This window comes from Gekko japonicus, unplaced genomic scaffold (assembly GCF_001447785.1).
Source record: "Gekko japonicus isolate JY-2015 unplaced genomic scaffold, Gekko_japonicus_V1.1 scaffold735, whole genome shotgun sequence".
Taxonomy (NCBI): domain Eukaryota; kingdom Metazoa; phylum Chordata; class Lepidosauria; order Squamata; family Gekkonidae; genus Gekko; species Gekko japonicus.
This window is the reverse complement of record NW_015177029.1, coordinates 399,127-426,569: the sequence shown is the minus strand read 5'-3', so window position 1 is coordinate 426,569 and position 27,443 is coordinate 399,127. Positions and strand designations below refer to the sequence as shown.

The following is a 27,443-nucleotide window of genomic DNA, read 5'->3' as shown; positions in this document are numbered from 1 at the left end:
GGGGGGGGGGGGGGGGGGGGGAAAAAAAACAGGTTAATTGGAAACTAACACATTCCTCCTATTCAAACTAGTCATCTCCCAAAATATCAGTGACAGCCAGTATTTCCATAAAGATTCTTTTTGCCAAGTTTCGTCACATATCTCAAATGCATCTAGTTGCACATATATTACAGGTGAGGACCCATGAGACTTGCAGGAGGGGGAAATGGCAAGTAGCCAGCCAACTTGCACAGCTGCAGTACTCATGCGGTGGCAGCTACCAGTCCCCTGCAGTGCTGCTGCCACCCACCTGGCTCACCTAGCAGTGGGGGGGTGACAGCTTCCACTTACAGCAGCATTGGGGGGGGGGTCAGTGGTGGTGATGGCTCTGGCCTCTTTCCTCTGCCAGGTTCACCTGGCCGGAAGCTCCTGCTCCCTCCTCCCAGCTCTGGCCCATGTGGATGCTCCTCTGTGCGCTCTGCACAAGGGCAGGTAGCACTCTTCTCTTTGGGAGGGATGTACTCCCTTCCTGGGGGGGGGGGCTTTCACATGTTTCTGCAAACCTGGTCATTCTCTACGTTTATCGATCTGCATAGGGGCCAGGTTCAGAATTACGTATAAAATAAATGTTGATATATTTCTGTTCCAGTTAAACCTATAAATGGGGCAAAAATGAGCCTACTGTGTAACATCATAACTTTCACAAAAAAGGATGCAATGATGGGAGCAAAGTGAAGGAAAAAAGGACTTTAATGTAAAGAACTTAACTTTTGGTTAAAGGTTATAATATTAAACTATTTTCTATGGGTTATTAGAATGTCAAAAGAATACAAGCCTTTCTCCCCACTGTTTAATAATGCTCTTTCAGCACAGGAGAAGTAGCAGTGATTTCTTTAATATTTTGTAGAGTACACACATGAGTCAAGCAGTGTTCCCTCTAAGCTGAGTTAGTGTGAGCTAGCTCACAGTTTTTTAGCCTCCGGCTCACACATTTTTGTCTTAGTTCAGGAAAGATGGTAAATACCAGACCAAAATAATTTTTGCAGCAGCCAAATGGCTCGCTCACAACTTTAATGCCAGAAGCTCACAAAGTAGAATTTTTGCTCACAAGACTCCACAACTTAGAGGGAGCATTGGAGTCAAGTAAATTACCAGGATAGTTAAATTGTGCTTAACTTTCCCACTGGAATTGGCAGGACCCAAAAACGCTTGCTTGGTTGGATTGTGCCTTATAAATTCTTGTGATTGCTGAAAAATATTTCGAATGACCCAACCATCCAGTGGACTATGTAAACACGGGCTGCTGCCTGCTGGAAATTCAATGTCACGGCTGTTTATTTTGCCTAGAGAGACACACTAATTGGCATTTCTAACCTGATTTTTAATCCATTGTTTTAAATTACTCCAAGAGGCTCAATCCCTTATTTGTATTCAGCAGGGAGAAAACATGGTTTGTTTAAATCTAGCACATGTGCAAAATTCTCTGGAGGCTGCACATTGTTGGCACATAGCCAGATATTCAAAGTTTGCAATGCCCTTGGCACAATTAAAGTAGTTTGGGCAGTTTTAACAAGGGAATGAGAAGTTAAGAGAGGACAAGCAAGGCGAGCTAAACTTTGAATCATTTTATCAGATCACCACCTCCTGGTAACAATACTTAAAGTCCTTCCAAGCACATTCTAAAAACAGCTGCAGTCCGGAGTTGACCCTGAACGATGTGCTAGAAAAGTCCAAATTGTATGCCAGAACTAAGACGAGGACTTGATTTGCATAACGCTCATTAGCATCATGGAATATTTTAGCCAGTACTGCTGGTTCTGAGGATAATTGCTCACAAGCACACACAGTGCAATCCTTTGCAGAGTTACTCCAGTTGGAACCCACTGATTTCTATAGGCTTAGATTGGAATAACTCTGCACAGGATTTTACTGACAGGTATTTACCATATCTAGATACCCTCTGTTTCTGTCATGACCTACGTTTACATTTGCCGAGTCAATCTTAGGACTGTTGAAGATGTTTGTTATTACATTTCCCACTGGCTTGGGTCCTTGGTGGTGGTTTCTATAACGCACATCAAGATTCTCTTCCAGGAACAACATTACTTTCATGGCCTGGGACTTTTACCCATAGCAATTCTCTGCATAAAACAAATTTCTTCTTTAGATTCTTACTTATTAGAATCTGTGCTGTCTTGGAGAAACAATGCAATGGCATCTAAGGCAACAATCCTCGCCATGGTGCCTGCTTATGTGTTTCTTGGCACCCACTTCTTTCTCCCCCCCTCATTCAGAACAATGGGCCAGTTCTGGCACCTCTTTGGGACAACAGAAGACCACAGAAGAAATCACCTTTGGGTCTGCAGAAAGCACCCATGCAGAAATACTTGCTCCCATCATAAAACGGTGCTTAGCCTTCACTTGAAACCTCCAGTCCCAACATTTGTAATTGCCCCTCACGAACTCCATTTTGTGATTTGTCCCACCTCCAATGGCAGCCATTTTGTGGCTGTGCCCACTATCCTTTGCCAGAATACCCAAAATGCCCACACTCTCAAAAAGGTTCAGGGTGCCTGGTCTAAAGTATGAGGCACCAGAAGCTGAAATTACCCTTTTTGGAGGTGGGTGTCTGCACTGAAAATGGTGATTATACTAAAGTCGAACTTTCTTTTCAATTTTTTCCAATGCGATTGAGAAAGGATCAGACTAAAAATGAGAAATGGTAATATTAGCATTCTAGCCCTGACATGGATAACCCACTTTAGCCTGGTCTCGTCAGATCTCAGAAGCTAAGCAGGTTAGCATTTCCCTGGTTAGCATTTCAATGGGAGACCACCAGTGAAAGTCTGGGTTGTGATGCAGAAGCAGGCAATGGCAAACTACCACTGAACGTCTCTTGCCTTGAAGACCCCATAGGATTGTCATAAGTCAGCTGTGACTTGATGGCAAAACAACAACAACAACAGCAACAGCAATGGATGGCATTATGACGAAATAAAAGCAAAGATACCGAATAGTTAAGGAACATCTTTTAAATTCTTAATCTCTTACGAATTTGGCCTAAGTACCAATTACATTCAAGTCCACCCAAATCACCAAAAGCTTTAATAATAAATGATATTTATTGTTTACAAAAAAATTTCAACCTGGAAGAAAAAGTATAAAGATAGGAAGCAAACTCAACTTTGAAATGAATGAAGGGCCTGAATCTGTCTTGATTTGTTTTCAAATCAGGACATATTTGTAATAAAAATTTAAGATGTCTGACAAAGTTTGAGAAATAAGCATTACACATTTTTAATCCCAGGCTCACAATGCGGGCCTGCTTAAGAACAAACGGTGAAGTGGACTCTAAATGTTCATGGAACTATGGGCCATGGATATTTGGGAGCCTATCTAGACAACAGGTCGATCGGTTGAACTGGGCAGATCTATTCCACTATGTGGCCATCGTCTCTCAGTGTAACAGACAAAAAAAAAGAACGTTTTCAATGTCAAGGGCTGTACTAATAGCACTGAACTAATAAAAGCATAACCTGCCCTGCCCTACTTCTGACCCCAGGATTTCAGCATCTAACAAAAAAAACAATATATACTCAGTAAACCTGCTTGTCTTTGAGAGAGATAATCTATTTTTGGAAGTTTAAAAGCATGCATTTCATTTTGTCATCTGTGGATTGCTGTGTTTTATACCTGATAATCCAGCTTGACATTAAGAGATGTTACAAGGGAGAACAGCGTGTGCCAAACAAAAGTACCTTGTGTTAAATTATGTCTCTCCAGGCTTCCCAAAAGGAAAAGGAAAAGAGTTTATATTATTTAAAACCTATGTGGATTAAACCGCAGTACCTTTGTCTGGACCATGCCAGGTCTCTGGTCTCTCAAGTGCTCCAGGGTAGCAGCAATATCAATCTCTTTAGCACCTGCAATAAAGGAAACCAAAACAACAACAAAAAATTAAACAATCCCCCCCTGCCAATTGGGTTGAGTTCAAAGCAGTGATAACGTGTGCTGCATCTTTCAATCTCCTACTATTGGATTCCCTTTGGGCTAATAGCCCAATTGAAAATTATACAGTCATCTCTCAGCAGACTTGGCAGACTGCTCCAAAACTGGCATTTGGAGATGGGGGAGGGCGGGAGGAGAAGAGGAAAGCCAAGGGTAGAGCTTGGATGAGCATTAGTTATTTAAAAAAAAAAAAACCCAGAGAGAATTCTTAAAGAGATGTCTCTATAGTTACAAAGAAGTGTAAAGTATATTTACTGCAAATTAAGAACTCACTTTTTAATAATCAATTTGTATTGCATTACTGGATGCATGACTGCGTGGGATGCTTACAAATTCCACTGGGTGTGTGCCTACAAATAAATTGGAATGATTCTTCAGTAGTCTTCCCTAGGTTTTTTAAAAGGTTACTGGCAAGATACTCAAAAGATACTATATCGAGAAAGTTTCATATCATTAAAACAGAAATTATATAGTTGGGGTGGGTTCAGGCAATTTATGTGCGTTATTAGGGTGCTGTCGTTTCCTATTTGCAATCAATTTATCATGTGACTTCAAAAGCACCACCTCATTTCATTTAATCATACAGAGAAAATAACATTGTGTGAATTCACTCTTGGACTTGGTTTAGACACAATGCAAAACTGATGGCTTATTTTAACTAGGAATGGCTTGCAAAGCCAGGATTCAGCTCACAGACAGTCACTCATCTACGGGCTCCACTCAATAAATCCTGGCTTTACTGCCATCTCTCTGTACCCTGGGAGGGTGTTAACAGAAAACACATCCGGTTTAAACAACAATTAAGCCAGGATATCTGTGTTCAAACAGTGCACAAGATCTAAGTTAAGACCAATGATGGTTAATAAATCCAACTTCACACAACTAACTGGTTTAACGGGCCCCAACTAACTACTAATGAATAAAATGGACCACCAAAAAGACAAGTAAATAGGTTCTAAATCAAATCAAGCTTCAATTCTCCCTAGAAGCTAAAATGACTACACTGAGATTATCGTACACAGGTCACATCATGAGAAGACTCACTAGAAAAGACAATAATGCGAGGAAAAGTTGAAGGCAATAGAAAAAAAAGGGAAAAACCAACACGAGATAGATCGACAAAATAAAGGAAGCCATAGCCCTCGGTTTGCAAGACTAGAGCAAGGCTGTTAATGATAGGACATTTTGGAGGTAATTAATTTATAGGATTGACCATAAGTTGGAAGCAACCTGATGGCACACAACACACAACTAACCATAATTATTACAATGGCTTGTATTCAGGCAATCACACTAACCCTAGTTTAGAGGGAGTTGTTGAAAACATCATGGCAAACTCTTGGAAAAAATAAAGGTATCAATATGGACTGGATTTTATTTTCCTGTGAAGGAGGAAGCTGTTTCACAAGTAAGCTTTCAAGTTTCTTTCCCTCCCTGTACAGCAGTACAGCAAGAGCTTTCAAGTTTCTTTCCCTCCCTGTACAGTACAGCAAGGCTGAAACTAAACAGCTGGCACTACTGCTTGCCAGCTCCTAGAATTAACATAGGACGGATGCTAGAGCTGTGCACCAAACCACACGGTACCTTCAGAACAAAACACTGAAAACGCCATGTGAAGCCTAACAACGTTTTTAGCAATCTCAGTACTTGACATGAGCTAACTATTCCTGCAGAGCTGGTGTGGCAGATCGTGTTGGAGCTGGAATGTGGAGACTTGGGGCTCAGGTGGTATTGGACAAGTGGAAATATGTCACCCTGAGCTTCATGGAAGCATCACCCCAGAAGCCTTCATAAGGAAAGAAACCGAAGGGTTTTTTTTAGTATCACCAAAATACAGATGTAGACCTTCAAGACAGAAATGATTCTTAGTATGGCAAGCCTATGCGAGAGAACCAGAGAACAGCAAAAGGTTACGTTAGTGGCCCTTTAGACATTACTGCAATGGGGAGGGTGCGGCTCCTGGCTCTGGAGGTGCATTTCAAGGCCTGGCGCCATGGAGGCAGGATTGCTCAGAGGGTTCTTCCCACCACCCCGATTCCAGCTCGGCGATGATCGTGTAAGCAACGGGTGCTGCTGTCTTTTGCCTGGTGTTTAATGGCTGGAGTTTCAGCATGGGACTTGTTGGAGACTGATGGCAGAGAAGATGTTACACCCCTGCTGCAAGAGCACCACCATAGCTCTTTATTTTGTTTGCACAAGAGAATGAGGATTCATGCTGAAATGACTGGCAGTTAAAGAAAGAAAAAAAAGGCCCGGTGAGTTGCTTACTATTCAGGTTATATTAAGGATGTGTTTTTTCACTTACAAAGTAATTTTCAAGCGCCGTTTCATAGACCTGACAGATGGGGTACTGTACCCAGAAGACCTGGATTTCAATTAATTCCCAACTTAGAGTCAGATTTTCCCATGTTACCCTTAGGCTGCTGCTTAATCTGCATTTCAGGCAGCTGCAGAGCGGTCCAAAGCGGTATCAAGCAAACAAACTCTGCTTTCAACACCAGAGTGCTGCTGCTGTGTTTGTTGTTAAAGTGGAAAATTATAAGAAAGGTTCCAGCTCGCTTTACTCATCTGTGTGATCATGTCCAATTTGATAACACACCTCACCCTAGATTTGCGCTGGCAAGCCAAAATCGTGACTATCCAGCCAGCCACCATCGTGCTGACCAAATCGGCCAATGGCTCAAGGGTAAGTGAAGAAAAATTTAGAAGTAATGTGATCTGCCACAAGTTAGTGTACATTTTTGTGTCTACCCTATGTGGCAAAACGGTTGGTTCTCCACCACTATCATGCCTGCAGATAGCCATCCAGTGGAGCTTTTCTGCACCGAGGTAGGCTACTTCTTCAAGACTGTGACAATATGAATTGAGAGGTTCACTCTGATGTTTGCAAAGCATTTTACAGACAATATGGCTTGCATCTGTCTGATCTGGATGCCTACTATCTCAGGAGTAGAAAAGAGCAAGAGTCCAGCAGCACTTAAAAGGCTAACAAAATCTGTGGCAGGGGAGGAGCTTTCATGAGTTCATATCTGAAGAAGTGAGCAGTGACTCACAAAAGCGCATACCCTGCCACAAATTTTGTTTCTCTTTATGGTGCTACTGGACTCTTGCTCTTTTCTACTGCTACAGGCAGACTAACACGGCTACCCTTCTTGAACTATCCTCGCAGCTGAGTCTCAGGTTTTTTCCTGATAGCTGTAAAAAAAATTAATTGGGAAATCTGGGGGAGCACTGGGGAAAAACACAACCTACTCCTGTGACCTGTTTTCGCTATTGCAACAAAGGCTTTGTAAGACAAGGTTTTTCTCACTCAAGATGTGTAGCATGAAAATATCTGAGGGCTCTGGAAAACTTTGAGGAGCAATGAAAAACTTGGTTTGATAGGAACGTACTACTTTTTCTAAGTAAATTAATCCATCCACACACACACACACACCCCCAACAAACCCCACCAGGACACACACACACCCTTTAAGAATTTTTTTAAGCTTCAACATTTCCAGAAATGGTACATCTGTAGCATCTTCAAGGGGTTGGGGGGGATGAGCGTTAGATTACCTGGGCTCATTTCAGTCTGGTTTCAATTTGCCCTGGTTTTTCTCATTGCCTTCACTAGGACAAAGACAAAGGTAGTACAAAGCGAATAAATCCCCAGGATTTCTCAGTGGTGGCGGATACCATTGACTATGGTACCCTCTGGACTGGCTGGCTCAAAGGAGTGTTGGGAACACCATGCTGCAGTGCCACCAGTTCTGGGCTCCTGCTGCTAGATTCTGTGTCATTTACACTACAGTGTTGTCACACAAGACTGGATCTTGCTCCCCCCCATGCTGTTTATTGTTATATACCTGAAGCCACTGCAGATTTGGAGTGAAGTGCTATCAGCTCTACTTCCCCTTCACATCTAAGTCAGTTAAAGGCAGCGGAGGAGATTGGATTCATACCCCGCCCTTCACTTGGAGTCTCAGAGCGGCTTACAAACTCCTTTCCCTTCTCCTCCCCACAACAGACACCCTGTGAGGCAGGTGGGGCTGAGAGAGCTCTGAGAGAACTGCTCTTTCAAGGACAGCTATTGTCAGAACTATGGCTTGCCCAAGGTCATTTAGCAGCTGCGAGTGAAGGAGTGGGGAATCAAACCCGGTTCTCCCAGATTAGAGTCTGCACACTTAACCACTACACCAAACATTTTGAACAGCAGAAATGATTATATGAAGACCAATAAACTGAATTTCAATCTAGTATGACTGATTTGCAGTTTGCTTATAATGGGGCCAGTGAAAGACCCAGGATTCCACCCATTTTGGACAGAACTGCACTTCCCCAAAATGAGCTTGAAGCCTGGGACTACAGTTCGCAGATTCAAGTCTCATCTCTTGCTAGTGGTGCCTTTTAACCCAAGTTGGTTGATGCACCACCAATGATCCTTTCTTTGAAAGGGTAATCTGAACAGTGTTATCCATGTGGTGTAGTGGCAGAATGTTAGACTAGGATCTTGAACCCAGAGGAAAGGTGGGACACAAATGTTTTAATATATTTACTAAATTAATATCTGGAAGTAAGTAAAGGTAAAAGTTTCCCTTGCTCAAAAGCCAGTCGAATCCAACTCTAGCGATGCGGTGCTCATCTCCGTTTCCAAGCTGAAGACCCAGCGCTGTCCTAAGACATTTCCATGCTCATGTGGGCTGGCATGACTAGACGCTGAGGTGCACGGAATGCTGTTACCTTCCCACCGAAGCAGTACCTATTTATCTACTTGCAGTGTCTTGCTTTCGAACTGCTAGGTTGGCAGAAGCTGGTACCAGAGACGGGAGCTCACTCCGTCATGCGGCACTCGGGTCTCGAACTGCTGAGCTACCTTTATTTGGAAGTACCAGGTTTCAATCCCCACTTAGACATGGGAGCTTGCTGGGTGACCTTGGACCAGTCATGCACACTCAGTATAACCTACCTCATAGGGTTGTTGCGAGGATAGTGTGGAGAAGAGAATGGTCCCCAATGGAGAAACATGAGGTATAAATGAAACAAATGAACAATGTCTTCTATGCAGGCTGCCTTTGAAGACAAATTGGAAATGACAAGATACTCTTTGGAGCAGCTATCTGAAGAAACACTGTATATATATATTTTAAGTAAGTACAACAAAGTAGTGTGGCGACTTGTCTGTGGACTCCCTTTCTTCATGCATTCACCATGCACTTAAGCACAGACAACAGGGGGAAACTGTTCACCCAGGTCTTTCTGCTAGTTCTCATGCAGTGCTCCCTCTAAGCTGAGTTAGTGTTCTAGACTCCGGCTCACACATTTTTGTCTTAGCTCAGGAAGGATGGCTCCAGAGCAAACTAATTTCTGCAGTAGCCAAATCGCTTGCCCACAACTTTAATGCCAGAAGCTCACAAAGTACAATTTTTGCTCACAAGACTCCACAGCTTAGAGGAAGCATTGTTCTCATGTGTTTTTTTGTCAGTTTGCATGTATGTTCTGATTATCTCTTTTGGTGCTTTTTAAAAAAGGACTTTATAGTCACTCTATCTCGTGAGCTGCCTGGAGAATCCTGAGAGTTATAGATGCTAGAAGTGGAGGACTTGGCGCTGTCTCCTGTCTCAGACTTGAGAAGATGCTACCAAAGGGTTTAGACAGAGAGGTCAGGACACACAGAGCATCCTTTCTCCTTCCTGCTATCTGATCCTTTCCTTTGAAGTAGAATGCTACTCTTAGGGGCAATTTCCTCTGCTTCCGCTCCCGCTCCCCCCTCTTCCCTCCTCCACACACGAAGGTGCTTGATTTCCATCTTGCACCATGGAGGTTGGACATGCGTCCAGCATCCAACACCATCTAGCTAGTTAGAATAGGCAGTCTATATCTATCTCTTACCTGCACTCTCAACCATGTATTTCCTTTAATAAATGTTACTTAGTTTTAGAACTGACTGCTGACTCCATGTGACTTTGTAAGTCTGTTGCCACACCAAGCCCCAAGCTCTGCTGCGTTTAAGCCTTTGTGCACTCTGCTATTTTTCCGTGGTTCCCTGGCAGCACCTAGTCCAGAGAATCCAACAATAGATACTTTAAATAAATAATAAAAGCTTATTGCCTATTTTCAGCTAGTAACTTGTGCATGGATGCTTAGGGGTGGGCAATGGTCCAAAGTCATTTTCTCAACCCCAGAAGCAATAGATTTAAATGAATTATAGTCTTTAATACTTGTCAGCATGAATAACTGACCAGTCACTGTACATTAATTAAACACACGCATTGGAGAACAGCAATAGCTGCTTTAAAATATAAAAGGAGTGAATTTTGCCAGCACACAGCATGCATATTGGGTGGGGTTTAGTCTCTATGGTACATACATAACAATGGACTGGTACTATAAATTACTAGCTGTATTATGACTGCGCCCAGAAATCCTAGCTGTGGTCTGTGAATCATCACACTTGAACACTGCAATAAACTAAATCCAGGATGTAGCTATGCAGATAAAGTTCAGCTTCTTTCTACACGGCTTTTAGCCTCTGTAGGACAAAGTAAACAGGATGCAGGGCCGAACCACAGTACAGAACAAAATGTGCCCATCAGGTGTTTACCAACTGGGATACCAAAGGAGGAAGAAATTAATGCCTGTACAGAGAGGTGTGTTGCGGTACTCCCAACCTGAAATTTCTGAACTTCGTTCAGATTGCCCTGCCATGCGTACACACTGCCTCATAATGACAGGCATTTTGCAAGAGATGGTGCTGACCTTGGCAAATAGACAAGAGAAAATACAAGGCAGTCAAAGGCTCGGGATGAGTCACAAATAGGCATTTGGGAGAGAGAAATAAAAACAAGCATGCAACTCGGGGGAGGGAGCATGCAGAAGCTGGCTTCGGCACATGGCTCACTTGGTGGATCAGGAGACTGAATACGAATCGGACAGACATGCAGATGCCTATCTGCACTGCATCAAACCAGTTGGACGTGCCGCCTCACCTACATTCTGGCATAACTGGAACGGGAAACATGTTTGCTGTCAGGTATTATCAGTAGCTCTGCTTATGCTGCTGCTCACAGGAACTGCCACTGAGACCTACCGCTGTGGCAGGAGAGTCTAATCTTGGGTCCTGATGCTGCTGCACCACTGGATGGGGGGGAATGGCACTTCAAGGCAGACGTCGTGCAAGAATGGTTGTGAGGATAAGGTTGTGGGGCGATGGCTGGGAAGGGAGAAGCTGTGAAGAGGGGGTGGCGGAAGGGATGCAGAACAGACAAGCTGTGACAGAGGCCGCATGATGCAGCTCACGGCAGGAAGGACACTTAGGCATCTGGGACAGCGGGAAGGACATTCTGCGCTGCAGAAAAGCAGGGAACACGTCCATCAGTCCAGAAACCAGGAAAGGTCCATGGGGCCAGCAACTCCCTCATGTTCCATATGCTCCTCTTGTTCATCCGCAAGGCCCTTTCCCTTGAACCTCCCCCCCTCCCTTCCCCACCCACAGCCCAAATTCCAAAATTCCTCAGAATTTTCAGCCAAGGAATTTGCTCTTGTTTCCACGCAAGGATTTCAAATTCTTATCGTCTCTCTGCATTGTTGCATCTGGTACTCTGGCTGCAGAACTGGGGAGTGCTTTGATTAGGATCTTTTTAAATAGAACTATTCAATATGGTGGAAGGCAGTTCCTGCTGCTTTTTGGCACTCCTTACTAGCAGGCATTCTATGAAAGCAGTCAACTTGTAGGGATCCTTTGCCCAATAATGACACTTGCTTTACTTGGATTTCATAATAAACTAAGGGCTGGCAACTACCTGGTGTTGGCAACCTCTCTGTAATGCCCACAGAATGTGCCAGTTCAGGGCTGAATGAAAAAGCAACCAGTTGCAGTTCCAACAGTGACAAGGTGCTTCGAGAAAGATATTACCTATGCATGCAACTTCTTTCCCAACAGCTGCAATGAGTAGAAGTATTTCGTTCTTACTACACAGCAGCATTTCTTTGTTGACCCTTACATGTAAGCTCTCCTGTTTTAGCAGCCACTAACAGGCGACCCAATTCTTGCTATGTGGCAAAGCCAGTCTATTCAACAACCACAAAACTGAGCTAGAAGAGCACAGGACTAAGGGTGCAGACTGTCACTAAAGGGCAGAGACATGATTGCTGAAAAATGTATGTACTATATATTATGAACATTTGTGCTATCTCCCTTTTTTCTTGCAGTCCCCCACAACTAACTAGTAGCGGAATCCTCAGAACAGGCAAACAAGAAACTACACGGAATACAAAACGCAGAATTTCTAGGCAAAGGCTTGTTTTCAAAGGATAAATATGGACAAACACGACCCAATCAGAAAATAAGTATAAAGACAACAGTCGTATTTTAAGTTACACTACTATGTGAATTTTTGTAAACTATGTGATGTTTCTTTAAGTGTACTGCCTCTTATCACCTGTTAGCAATGTGCAAGGTCCCTTTAATTATGCTCTGTTAGGAATCACTAGAGGGAGATGCACAGAATTCATTAGAAGTTTAGCAGCATATTTGAGCCTGAATATTTACTGAGATCAGCGTCCTATCTGAATGTAGTGTAAGTTACTACTAGGTTGGCTTAATTTTTAAAATACTCTGTCACTTAAAATACCTTGTATTTTTTCATTACAAGAGGAACATTATTGTGTTACAGATTCCTTATGACTTGTTGTCAACCACTTTATGAAACAAGAGAGCTTTTGTACTACTCTGTAAGTAAGACTGCACCAGGATTGTACTGTTTTCTATTGTTTACATAGTATATATTCTAAAGAATTGTATTTTTGTACACTACAGAATATCTCCTTAGGAAGATCCAATTTTGAAACGTTGTTATATACCTATGCACAAGGATTTTCGTATGATTTATTAATGATGTTGTCGTGCTTTAGATTGTAATACACAGGAAGCTTTTTCTTTGCAAGTCTTGGTGACTGCTTGATTTGTGGGTCAGACTCTCAAGACTGTTGTCTTTATACTTTGTTTTGAAAGGAACCATAAAAATATGAAAATTCATCCTCTTATTAAAGACCACTAATTAAGTCAGTGCCACAAAATACACATCATCTTTAAGAATCAGAAAACTATCATGAAATCTATTCAATATTGTCTTGAAACTTGACAGATTAGAAGCTCAATATTACAAAAACTCTTGTCTTGCCTCCTCTCCCAAACTGCTGCTGAACTATCTTCCACTAAGAGCACACAGTTTCTTCTTTCTGGCTTTATTAATTTGCCCCGTATTCCAACATTCCTTGGTATAAAGAAACGGTGACCAACTCTTTTACATGCTTGTCTCTTCCATTGCTTGAGCCCATGACCTCTTGTTCTCAAATTAGTTACTATCTCAAGCAGCTTACCGACAGCAATTCATTCTTTTCAGTGGCTTCTTAAAGCGGTGTGAGCCCCCCTCCCACAGGTCCTCCCTACAGCCTACATCTAATCAATGCATGGCCCCCAAAACCTTGGATAATTAGGCAGATCATATAATTTCCTAAACCTGATGAATCTTCCAACATCGCCAAAACTAAAAAAAAAATGAAAAAAAACTCTTGATTCCCCCCCAGGAAATCTCCTAATACAAATATCAATTTTTAAAGAACACATTCATACAAAAAAACAACAACAACAACACACACACACCAAAAAAACCCCTTTGATTTTGCTTCCAACTGTTAAAACACATTATGGCAAATGCTGCCTTAGAGAAGTTGTCCAATGAAGTACAAACTCTTTCCAGTGGGGACCCAAAACAGCTTACATTGCTCTCCTCTCCTCTCCTTTATCCTCACAACCAGCCCGTAAGGTAGGTTATGCTGAAAGTGTGTGACCTGCCACAGGTTACCCAGTTAGTTTCCAGGGCAGAGTGGGGTCTCCCAATGAGGGTCTCCCAGATCCAATCCGACTCTCTAACCACTACGCCACACTGGCTCTTGCTTAATCTCTTTATAATTAAATCCCACACGTCTGCAAATCTTTGTGCTTTCCTGTACACTTTTATCCCACCCGCCCTCCAAGCAGATCAAAATGGGCAGCTGCGTTTGTCTTCTGTAGCAGCAGAAAAGGGCAAGTCCAGCAGCACCTTCAAGACTAACAAGATTTGTGGCAGGGGATGAGCTCTCATGAGTCACCGCTCATGCTTCAGACATCTGAAGAAGTGAGCAGTGACTCACAAAAGCTCATACCTAAGGATGGGCATGAACTGGCTCACAAACTAAAGTTTAGCTGTGTCAGTTTACATCAGAAGAGCAAGATCCGAGTCCCGTAGCACCTTAAGAGGCCAGCTCTGAAGGACGTGAACTTTCAAGACTCTGATCAAGGGAGCTTCGACTCTCCAAAACGATGCTGCCAGACTCGAATCCAGCATTCCAAACTTTGGGGGAACATCTTGCAGTTTATTATTGACATATTCTACGGTAGCCCATCTGACATAATTATGTGAAGATCTCACACAATGGATTACCTAAAGGCATGTTTTAAAACTACTAAAGCGGTACTTTCTTTTAAATAGCAAGTGTGCCCCTTCCATTACAGGATGTATCATTTACATCTAAAACCAGCTTGTATATTTCACTATTTCTATTCAAATATGGCTTCAGGCACAACTTTCACTGCAGCCATTTATCTGGTGGGAAAGCTTGCTGCAATCAACAGCATTGCATAACTGCATTAGGCTGCAATCATACGCACAATTAGACCCGACATAGGCGCGAGTGCCGGGCGGATTTAAAGGGCGCGATCAGACAACAGTATCTGGGAAACGCTCTGCAGTCGTCGGTAACCTGTTCTGCTCCACCGCAGAAGTGGAGTTAAAGGACACCGGGGGAAATCCAGTAGTTAACGGGTTGCGATGGGCCACGGACAGACTTTCCCGTGTCTGATCGCTCCAGCACGCTCTTGTGGCGTCGGGATAGTCTGATCAGGCCATCTTGACTCCGTGCTGTTGTCCCCCCCCTCACAGTCTTTGCATTATCGCAAACTCCATAGGGAGCTCTCAGTGCGGAGGTGCGGTTCATCAATCCCTCGGTTAAGCACATGGGAGGAAAACAGCACATACACACACAGGACTCCCCGCAGTTGCATCTGATCACACAGACAGATTGCGCCCGCAGCTTCAAAGGGAGGTATGATCATGCAACTGCAGGTCAAATTCCTCTGGAGGAAATAGCCTTGCTTCCCCCATTTTTTCTGGCGTGTGTGTCCGCAACTTTAAACTAGCTAACTCACCATGAGTTAACATTATATTAAATGCAGCTTACCGTCAGAATGACCTCATGTTACATATATGTTTGTGTGTGAATGACCAAAAAAATTCTAGTTTTAATAAACATAGCCACGATATTTCAAAGAATATAAAACGCCTTTACTGAAGAAGCCTTAAAAAATCAGCTTGAGGGGAAAAATGCCTAAACATGAAGGGCAAATGCATGCTGCCCCATCCCCTTATTTCAGACTTTTCCACTGGATAACTGACTGGGTCTAATGAGCTACAAAGTTCAAGGCTTAGCAATTCAATAAAAATCAAAACCTAGAAGGCAAGACAGCTACTTCTTGAACACACCAGATTCCCCCCCTTCTTCTCATACTTCTCTATAATTATGCCTGTGCCATCCCTTTGAAATATTAGATCAATACCACCGCAGATCTCCCTCCCTTAAAACTACATTGTAAAGTACAGCAGTAAGCTAAAGTCTATATGGATGCTTAACTTCAGGCAGGAAACTGGCTCTCAAAAGCAAAGTTACATCAAGGGAAGCCCTAGGAGTCAAGGTTTTAACTACTATGCGAATTATCAGCATTTCAGCATCAGTATTATCAATTCATAACTCAGGCCAAAGCACATGGGAACTGGACTGGAAAACTGGCTTTCAAGTACTGCTCTTTTAAAATGAATAGGATGGATTAAAAGAATGTGTACCATACAAAATGGTTGTGCAAAATTTCATTCTTGGCATGGGAGTTTAGCTTTGTTATGCTAGCATTAATGTAGCACTGCACCACACAACACAAGCAAATGTCCAAGCCTTTGCTCAGAGGATCTATTTCAATAGTGTGACAGACAACAAGGGAGAAATGAGTGCAGATGCCTTTGCACACACTTTGGCTCCCTTTCAGATGGGGATGAGGATTAAGGACCAGCATCAAAGGCTCTGTGGAAAAGGTGGCTTTTGAAGAGGGATTCAAAGGAACACAGTGAAGTAGCACCACACAGGTATCCTGGGAAGGAGAAGCAAGACTGAGAAGATGACAGCACTGTGTGGTAAGTGTCTTGCACCATTCCACTGTCCATTCTAGCATGCTAGCCTCAGGCCAAATTTAATGCAAATCATGTATTTACACTCTTGGGCAACTCTTGTTCATTGCAATGGAGATTTAACAAACTGTGAATTGTATTCTCCGTATGGTTGTTTTCAGCCACGGAAGGAAGATCCTAGAGTGGAAGTTTCGTAGTTTTTGTCCCATACAGGAAAACACTGATACAATTAATATGGCTGAGAATGGCGCTCTGAACTAGATGCGACTTAACACAAGGGTGGTAGCGCTTGTAAATAAAAACAATACGAATGAACCCCCAAACTCACTTGCACATGTCCAGAGCCTGCAGGAAGTTCTTCATGATGTTATCTAAAAGTAGGGGTGTGTGCAATTTTCTTACCCCAGTATTTTAAGGGTTCAGTCTAGTAGACCAAATAAATAAATAAATAAATAAAATCGGTATTTCTGAAAAATCCCAGATCCCATACTGGTATTGGGATCTGGGATTTTTTGGAAATACCAAAAAAATTTTTTTGGTCCAACAGACCCAAACCTTATAATACTGGATTTAAATAAAGCCAGCCCAATCTTGGGGCTGGCTTGACTTCTCCTGCAGCTGATCCTGGGACTGGCTTGCTGGAGAAGTGAGCCCTGGGAGCTGCCACACTGCATGGAGCACAGCCGATCCTGGCTGGGCTCACTTATCCTGTCCCTTTAAACACTTCTTGGGGCTGGCTTGACTTCTCCTGCAGCTGATCCTGGGACTGGCTTGCTGGAGAAGTGAGCCCTGGGAGCTGCCACACTGCATGGAGCACAGCCGATCCTGGCTGGGCTCACTTATCCTGTCCCTTTAAACACTGCAAGCTGCAAGTCTGCGCATGAACTCCGAAGACATTTAAAGGTCTCAGTCCCTTTAAATGCCATCTCCAAACTGAGAGTTCACTCCAAAGGTGGCTTGTTCTGCACTGTCATTTTTGTCACTTGTTTGTCCCTATTGCTTCTGGTTCCCTATGACTGGTCTAAGGACTGTAGAAATGAACTAAACTAAACTTCTGGTTCCCCCCCCCCCAATGTGTTTTGCTCTCTCTAGTAGTCCCAGTGGGAGCAAAATGCATGTGGAAAAGGGGGGATGGGGACCCAAAGCAATATGGACAAACAAGTGACAAAACTGACAGTGTGGAAGTGGCCGGCATTTAAAGGGAACGAGAGCCCTTTAAATGCACTTTGACTGCTGGTATCCAGTGGTCCTGAAAAATCCCAAATGTTTTTGGGATTTTTTGGGCATGGCCATTTTGGATAGCTGAATAAATACTGGCTACCTATATTTGGCTGGAAAAAAAAATCCGGAAAATACCAGTTTTTTGTTTTTGTTTTCTGGGGGGCTCAGATAGACTGAATGCACACCCCTACTCCACAGATACAGTCAGCAGTGCTCTGAGTGACAAAGAAAACTAAGAGTTTCGAGAGAATGTGTGTATTCAACACAGCACTCCTCTGGCCATCTTGCCTTGTCTCAAACACAGAACAAAATACCTTCAATGCTTAACATTACAGGCAACTACGACTGGAACAGTCTTCCAATGTAAACCAAACACGAAGTGAAACTTAGCCATTTGCTTATGAGAATAGTTGGATGTGCAAAGTTGAATGAAACATATTTTCTTTAAAAAAATCAGGAATTCTACTAAATGTGAAATTCTTGCCTGATAATTCTTTGAAAGCAAATGAAAGTCAGGAATGGTAGCATAGGCAAAAAAGAAAAGCATCCATACTTGTTTCCACTGCAGCCAGCTTGGAGAAAACAATTCAAATCTAGAAAAGTAAATTATGTGAAAAAGGAGCCATTTCTCCTAACCATGTACTATTTAAAGTGCCACTGCACAGCGAGAGTGTTTTATTGATTGCTTTCTACTTTCTCATTGCTAAAACTAAGTGGTCTCCTATTTACTTTGATTTAAAAATGCATTATTGTCTGCTTTCTAATAAATCAGAGAGTGGAACAAGAACTCAAATTATTCTAAGTTTATTCTTAAAAGTCCTTTAAAAAACACTGAGGACCTTAATCTTTAAAAGCCTTTTTATAAAACATGTTAGCAGATGCTGTCCATGCAGCTGGGCCTGGATTGAAAGTACACTTACATTTTAATGTTTAGAACTGAAGGACTCTAAAGTTAGTGCGAGCACCACAGAAAAGCACTGGCAATGGCATTCTTTGGTACTTCTGCAATTCATTCTTTAAGAAAAGGAAATGGAAAGAAAGATTTCATGTCCTGTACTTCAGGCCTTTGATCATTTGATGAACACTGGATCCTCAACCTGGGCCTCAACCTTCTCAGGCCAGACAAAGGGGGCCTAGGCCTCACAGACTGGGCCTAGATTCCTGTCAGAACAAAACCTTTGGCTGCCTCACAGTGTGACAGCCTGGGAAAGGCCCACCTCAGCAGGGCTGAGATGCCCGCTCTGCCCTTTGATCCTTCATTTAAGCACCAGGTCAGAGATTTCAAATTGCACACCCCCAATGGCAGAGGGGAGCAGGTCAAGAACAAAATGGGGCTGACCAATCTGAAAAACCCTGCCACTCTTTTCTTCGGCCTGTTTCACATGACTTGTCTCACACTGAGCCCACACTTAAAATGGAATTTGACATTACATGGTACAATGGAGTCAATAAATGGCATTCTTCTGCAACAAAGTCAATCCTTCTCTTAAGTGGCTGAGAGCATGAAGCTAGAAAATACTCTGTATTTACTTCACTATGCATGAAAATTGTATGTATCATTCAGACTAGATTTCATCACACCCCTCTTCTTGCTAAAGACTGAAATGAGCTCAAATGTGGCATATCTGTATTTGCCTCCACCGCATTTTTATTTAGACCTATCAAAATGCCACTTGAAATTTACATTTTCAAAGTCACTGAAATGCCCTTTGAATGAATGCAAAAGGATTCTCAATGAACTTTAAAGACGAGACAAATAGTTGAAATACAGTCCACGGAGAATAACAACTAAGCTTATTTTGCTGTGCTTACCAAGTTCTGCGGGCTGCCTGTATGCCCCCCTCCAATTGTCAAACAGCAGCATGCCCTTTCACTAAAACAGAGGAAGCTGATATGTTTTGAGTACCCGAGTAACCCAAGGGGTGCCCAGTATGTCAGAGGGCAGACTTTGTTAGGTCTGAGAGCATACACACAGAGTACATAAAACATGGGGGAAAGGAAACATTATCCATTAACCACGTTGATGGAATTTGACTCAGCAGATGGAATATAATGTGGTAACCACATTAAGTGATTGTGAGAAGACAGGCTGTGTGAAGCTACATCCCATATTCCAGATAACTGAATGGAAAGGCAAGGCGGGATATAAATATTTTATTTAATTATTTTAATAAATATAATCTCATGCACCAGTGAATCCCAGCTATCAAATATATATGAACATATGGAGCTGACACAGACTATGTTAGACTGTTGGGAAAAGGGTAAGAACAGTTAACAAAATTAGCTGGGATTTTATGGAATCGTATTTTATATTTTGTAATTGTTGGTTTTAACTGAGTGTTGGTTTTAAATTGCTTGTAAGCCGCCCTGAGCCGCTTCGGTGGGAGGGCGGGGTAGAAATCTGATAAATAAATAAAGGAACCAATTAACTAGAAAAGAAGTGGGTTCTCTCTCCACCAAAGATCTTCAAGAGCAGGCTGAACAGTCATCTGTCAGGAGTGAACCAGCTTTGGATTTCCTGCACTTACCAGTTGGCCTATAAGATTCTTTCAAATTCTAAATATCTAGGTCAGCATTGTCTTCCCTGACCGACAGTGGCTCTACAAAGCCTCACACAGAGAAACGTCCTTCCCAGCATCTGCTACCTGAGATCCTTCAACTGGAGGTGCCAGGAGCAGAACCTGGGACCTTCTGCATGCAAAGTATGTGCTTCCCCCCACCCTGAGCCATGGCCCCTCCAAACAGTAATATCACTGGTACCGAAGACAAAAGCACTATAAAGATTGCAATACACACACTGCGTACTACTTCATCAACCTTTTGAGTGCCATGCTATTAACCATTTTGCACTACGCAGAATTTCTAATGAGGCAGATTCTGAGCCGCAGCTTCAAGCAACTGAAGCTAGACGTAGCTCCACCTATAAAAGCTCTTTATGGGACCAACATACCTGAGGGACTGCCTCTCCCCATATATGCCTCAAAGGGCTTTATGCTCTATGGATCAACATCTCCTGGTGGTCCCTGGCCCAAAAAACATCCATCTTTTCTGCCCTCGTCCCGGCCTGGTGGCACATCCTCCCCATCGAGATCAGGGCCCTGAAGGATCTTCTTCAACTCTGCAGGGCCTGTAAGATGGAGCTGTTCAGTCAGGCCTTTGGTTAAGGCAGCGGGCATCCATGTATGGCCTCCCTGAGGTTGTTGTCACCCATTTATCTACGGCTGACTATCACTCATTTGTCATCAAAGGGCCAAGGAATCTCTCACAACTAGCCAATTCTACTTCTAGCCTGTGACCACCATTTTCATGTATATTACTGTGTTTTAAGAAGAAGAGATTGGATTTATACCTCACCCTTCACTACCCAAAGGTGTCTCAGAGCGGCTTACAAACTCCTTTCCCTTCTCCTCCCCACAACAGACACCCTGTGAGGTAGGTGGGGCTGAGAGAGCTCTGACAGAAACTGCTCTTTTTCAAGGACTGCTCTGACGAAACTATGGCTTGCCCAAGGTCATCCAGCAGGTGCAAGCGGAGGAGTGGGGAATCAAACCTGGTTCTCCCAGATTAGAGTCCATGCACTTAACCACTACACCAAACTTGCCACTACACCAAAATTTTTAACTTTATTTATTGTATTAATAAAATGATGTTACCTGCCCTGAGCCTGCGTGTGGGAAGGGTGGGCTATAATTATGAAAAATAAATAAATAATAAAAATTGTAAGAGCTGTGTGAGAAAAAAACATCTTCCTAATTATTCAGGAATAAATAACAAACTAAGGACAAATACTGATCTTTTGGTCCCGCAAAGAGGTTTTACCATAGCAAACACTGAAGCACATAACAGAGAAAGCTTACTGTTGAATACATTTAGAGAAATTCCACACAGAAATTTTATTGGTTAGTGGAGGTGGAGTTGAGAGTGCAGAGGACAGAATGAAATTGTTTCATGCACACATCTAACAGTGGATCAATTTTTTTCACAGGGATGCCAAGTCTGGTTTGAGAAATACCTAGAGATTTTGGGGCTGGAGTCTGGGGAGGTCAGGGACCTCAGCAGGGTACAACGTCATGGAGTCCACCTTCCAAAACAGCCACTTTCTCAAGGGGAACTGATTTCTGTAGTTTGAAGGTCAATTGTAATACTTGGAGATCTCCAGGCTCTACCTGGAGATTGGCAGCCATACTTTTTACCATGTTAATGATTTGTGTAACAGTGGGGAACTTGAGTTTGTGAATAGGAACTATTCACTGTGAATCTAAGCATAATACTATAGATGGTACCAGTGGAACGTTGAGCAAATCCTTCCCTGAAGCTTCATATTAATCAAAGCGGCAAATCCCTCAGGTTTTTATTCCCAGCCGATCACTACATAGGTTTACATAATAAAGATTACCTAAGGCAAGTTAGTTACCCTTGTACCAAGCTGATGTACTTAGAATCACGGTAGTTAAAGACTGGAAAGTAGGTGCTGTGTAGGGACTAGGGAATAGGTGGCAGTGGTAGCTACTTACTTCACAGTAACCAAGAACAAAGAGATTCAATTTATGTGATAGGTCCTTGTCACACTATATTTATACACAGCACGCACACACACACATACAGAGAAAAGGCCACTCTTGTGTCTCCCATATTAATTAATTGATCAGGAATAGCTCACATCTCTACTAAATTCACACTATATTACACTATATTATATATAATAAAGTGTATTATATAATATATATCACACTATATTATACACAGCACACACACACACAAAGAAAATTCCACTTCTTTGTCTTCTATATTAATTAACTGATCTGGACTAGCTCAACTCTCTAATAAATTCAAACCACGACTTTACTCCATTCCATTTGGAAAGAATCAAGGTACGGTCCAACTTAAAAATATTAAGCACACATGAAAACAGAACAGAATGCAACAGCAGCGTTCCAGCTCATCACTGTTAAACAGTTCCCACCCACCCGAAGTACACCATACTGAATGAGGCTTGTGGTAAGAGAAGCAATTTTTAGCCTGGGATTTTAAAGGCAGAGCAGAATATGCAATTAAATGGAGAATGTTTATAATACAGTTTTTCACAGACATGCTGTTCTCAAGTAGGGTGCCATTTTAAAAAAGTAATTGATTTTAGTTAATTTTTTTTTATCCTGCCCTTCCTCAAGCAGCTCCAAGGTGATGTGCATTATTCTCTCCTCCTCCTCCGTTCTACCCTTACAACAAACCTGTGACGAAGATGAAGCGGAGAAAAAGTGATTGGTCCAAATGCCCCCAAGCAAGTTCCATAGCAAAGCGGGGATTTAAACCAGGGTTCTCCCAGATCCGAGTCCATCTACACCACCACACGGGCCCTGGCTCTCTTTTAGGATCCATCTACTCTTTGGTCCCCCCCTCACTTACCACTGTGTGAAAAGAACAGCTTTGAAAAAAAAATGACGGGAAAAACACGTTGGCGATACAGCTATATATAATATCCGGTTGAAAAGCAAACCAGAACAATTTTGTCACTGTTAGGGGCTGCCACATGATTTTGCAACCTTCTCCGCTACATCTCATGCACTGTTACAAAGCAGCTGTGTCAGGAATCTTACCGCCATGGTCTTAGTGCAGTGAGGCAGGTCATCAGACAATTGATTTGAGGGATGGGTATATATTTTTAAGCACAAGTCGTAACAGAAGACAGGTCACATGTGAGCAGCAGCAAAAGAGAAAAGGAATGGGGGGGGAGACTAGAAGACACTTTTTTCTTAATGTATTGGTAAACAGTGAAAGCTGAAAGCAAGTACAGAGGGCTGAACAAAGCACTTTGCTGGCTTAGCCCCACCTTATTATTTATTCAGTGTATACCCCTCCCTCCCCACCAAGGCAAGCTCAGGGCGGCTCACATAAAATTCCATATATAAATACAATAAAACCAATCCCCTTGCTGGTTTTATGTGCAACCCCCAGATCTTAGAGTAAACCTTCCCTATCCAACAAAGCTGCAAACTTACTGGGGAAACCATCTACATGAAGCCTGTTAATTGTACAATGCAGGACAGTGGCTGAACTGTCAAAAGTGCCAGACTCTGGGAAAATTAGGAAGTCCCTCTTGGCTGTCAGGAAGAGAGAGAACTGACTGAGCTGAATGGCCTCTGCAGCTAGGGAACAAGAAAGTGTAACACACTGTATTTTGTTCTAATTTTTAAGACTGCATACAGCCTGATCAGAATTACTTGGAAATCAATGGGACTCCTTTCTGGACTTCACAATGGTCTGAATGCTTGCTGGATGGCCTACTGGCTGGAATCGCTCTTCTGATGGGAGGGACTCTTCATCCCATCTCAATTTGTTAGAATAATAACCTGGTTGTTTTGATGCTCCTTATCACCCACTGTTGACGACAATTTGTTAGAGTAATAACCTGGTTGTTTTGATGCTCCTTATCACCCACTGTTGACGAAGAGCCCTCCAAAATGGGGGGGGGGGAGAGGGGCATAAACAGTAGAGGAAGAAATAGGGTGTGGCAGATTAAAACCTGTCCTGATACAAGTACTGAGAAACAGGGAACTGATGTTTAACTGCTGTTGAAAAACCCAGCTAAAACTTTACAGAGAGCTCCTTTTTCGCCTTTCATTCCTGCAACTTCAGTTTGGACCTCCATAGTGAGTGGTTTTCCTTCCCTGTGACAGCCAGCCAGCCTCTCTTCTCCTCTCTCTCTCTGACCCTCAGCGCCTAGTTAAGGGTGTGCAAAGAAGAGAGAGACCTGGCCAACAGTGAAAACAACGTAATTTCTATTTAGCACTGAGGCTGTGGGAGGAAATTTTAAGGGAGAAATCTGTGTTTACATTTAAAGTAATAAGGGTTTTTTTGTCAGTTTCTTTGCTTGAGCCTCTGATTTCCAGATTATTACCACTCCCCAGTTCATATTAGGGCTTCCAGTTTGTTAATATCTAATATATATTAGCTCAAGTAAAGTGTCTAGACATCAAGATACACTAGAACAGCTGCTAGTGATATGAACATTTGCTGCGATGAACGACAAAACATTTTTTCTGACCCTGGGTGAATACTCACCACTGAATTGTTAATAGGGTCAGTTCTCTTAATTCAGTTCAGTTTCAGGAACCTTTAATGGCATAAAATGTAATAACTCTTAATTCTTACATGTGTATGGGAGAAAAGTGAAAGGTGGTCCTCTCAAAATTCATGTCTGTTACATAGATAACATCCAAGCACTGGGATCATCCTCCAGTGTTTACAGACACAGGCTTTGGCACTACTGAAATTCAGCACAAAGCTTATAAGGATCAATCATTCTGAGAGCAGCATAACCCAAAACAGAAATTTTAGTTAGTTCTCATTGTTAGTTCACGCGGCATACCAGGAGTTATCCTTCGCTGTGCAAAGCATTCCAGTTTGATGCTGCAGCACCTTCTGCTTTCACATGAATGGCTTACCTGAGCTGAGGGCTATCAAGCATTATATAGAAGTCTGTCATACTGAATACTCTTAAAGCCATTCTTAGATTTAAAAAGGGCCAAGAAGTCCACCCAATCACTCAAAGAGGTGGCTAAAGTAATGCATCTCCCAGGCTAGGGCTGGGATCCAAAGAACTATTTTTAGGTATATCCAAGGATGCCTGCTGGGAGTTTTGCCCCTCTCCCTTTGATCATCAAGCATCTGTTCCATACCACAGAGTGCTTCTGAAAAGTCCTCTCAATGTCAGAAGTAGTTTGCTGTATAGCATGCAGAACAGTGTTTTGAGAAGCGCAAGCCCAAAGACTTCCTCAGGTACACAGAACTACTTGTGCAGTTTTCTGAAGCCCAGCCTAGAGTAACAGGTAATGATGAAGATGGCCACATTCTCATAGACTAGATGATGGTGCAGTTTCCATGGAGGCCTGTTGCTCTTATAGAGAAAAAAGCTGGAAAAAGATTTGAGGACTGTGGTTGACAGCAAGTGAAATGAAATGAGTAACCTTTATTGGTACACGGTAATACCCTCTGAAAGTGGCAGAGAATCTAGTGTGTAACTGACTTAAACAATCATGTGCTGGTTCTCCCAAACATACTTTAATTACTTTGCCGCCTTATTTAGAGATGTATGTAAATGTGTGTAGAGAGGCACAGCATCCAAAACGCGGCATCCCTTTAAAACAATGCAGAACCCTGGTCAGGTCAGCAACTAGCCTTGCTGGAGAACCACCTGAGCAAGGGATGCGGGGGGCGTGAAGGGCCCAACCTGCCCCCCAAAACCAATCCACTGTCAAACCCCTCCCCTCCCTCTGCGGAGGCAGCTCCATCCATACCCCTATTTTTGCCTTCAGGCTTGCCAGACAGTAGCACCCAGCGGGCCTGGTTTAGCTGAACGATGAAAACCGATGACCTCTAATGCACAAGACGCAAGATCAGCTGCTGAATATTCATACCATGATCTCTTCCCGGCTCCTGTGTCTAACAGAAACCTGGCAGGAATTAAGTAGGTGATGCTCTTCCAGGCAAATGGGTAACTGATGGCAAAAGCGTAACCACTATGGTCACCTTCTGAGGCCCTGCTTCATGCGCCCCGCTTTCTGGGGCTGGCATTCCGAGAGAAGGTCTTCTCCTCAGAAGTGGCAGCAAGATCACGGACCTCCTTCCCAGGGATATCTGTCTGTCCCCCTCCTACCACCACTTCCTTCGGCCAGCAGGTGGCAACCTTTTTTGTTTTGCCTTCAGCGATCCCTTCTTCCTGCTTTGTGTTTCAATCAGCTGTTTTGGGTTTTTTATATATATGTATTTTAGCCCTGATTTTAACTGTGTTTTATGGTGCATTTTATTATGTTTGTTCGAACCGTTTGCTGCCTTGGTGGCCCTGGTTGGATGGAAAGGCAGGATATGAACATTGTAAACAGATAATTTCACGTGCGTAATTTCTAAGCGTCTGCTTTTAAAACGCATAGGAGTAAAGCCAGAAAGAGTGGTAACTCTCATAGTGTTTTGCTGCAAGCCAGAAACTCCTGTGACCTATCTGAGTGGGTCTGCTGCTTATTTCAAATAAATACTGTGATGGTTCACCATTCAAGCAAATGCCTCATGCAAATGGAAAAGGGAGCAAGGTAGAAATAAACTGGAGAAATAGGGCCCAGAATGTACTGTGAGAACATTTCAGAAAGTCAAGGTGCAAAGTTCTCCTTGTTCATTTCTGATTTCTAACCCTCTTCAAGCCAGAGAAGTGCCTGTATGAGAGTTACAATGGGGTGAACATCAACTTGCTGAAGGACCTACAGAGAGTTTGAATGGCTTCAGATTTAGGCAACGCTAAACAAATGTTCAGCGTGTACTTCAAAACCTCTATGCTGATAAAAGTTACGCAAATGGTAAATTTCTAGCCGCACTTGTGTAAGACCCATTCATGTACAGCTTTCAGGGGAGTTGCAAATTTCCTTCATTTTTAATCACCGTGGATATAAAAAAAAATAAAAACCTCTAAAGCACGTTCAGGCAAGGGCAAAATTTGCCTCTAATCTATCCGAGGCCCTTCTGTGAATACAGTGCCTGTGTTGCCATGACAACGCCGTCACATCTCTGAACTCAAAAGCAGCAACCCTTTTGATTCTCACCTTTGGCCATTTTATTGAGAACCATGTCAATTAGGATGTAGGTTCCACTTCTTCCTGCACCATCACTACAAACAGACAGGGGGGAGGGGGGAAATTCTGATCAATGCCGTGTGCACAATAATTCAGCAGAAAAGCAGTTACTCTTGATTTTATATTAGAGAAGCATCACATGGGGAGGGTTTTTTTTTTAAGGAGAGGTGGAGAGAAGCTGAGGAAGAAGAAGGGGAGAAGGAAAGAAATATTTTTCATTATCTGTACAAGATTAGCAGTTATTTTTATATATATGAACTGTACAGCTTTGCAAGATACATTTGCTTCTTTCATGGCATTGGTGTGTTTATTTTGGAAACAAATCCACTATTATTTTTAAACAGTAATGAAATTTAAAATG

General features: G+C 42.7%; 1 protein-coding gene across 1 annotated transcript in view; it reads right to left on the bottom strand.

Moving 5' to 3' along the window:
- The window catches only part of PTPRN2 (protein tyrosine phosphatase, receptor type N2), a gene marked incomplete at its 5' end in the record, with an annotated part of 355,818 nt that overhangs the window by 1,066 nt on the left and 327,309 nt on the right, over positions 1 to 27,443 (bottom strand). Inside the window, 2 exons of the mRNA XM_015427868.1 lie at positions 3,829 to 3,902; positions 27,053 to 27,117. Of these exons, the coding sequence (XP_015283354.1) occupies positions 3,829 to 3,902; positions 27,053 to 27,117 (139 nt within the window). The remainder of the gene's footprint in view (positions 1 to 3,828; positions 3,903 to 27,052; positions 27,118 to 27,443) is intronic.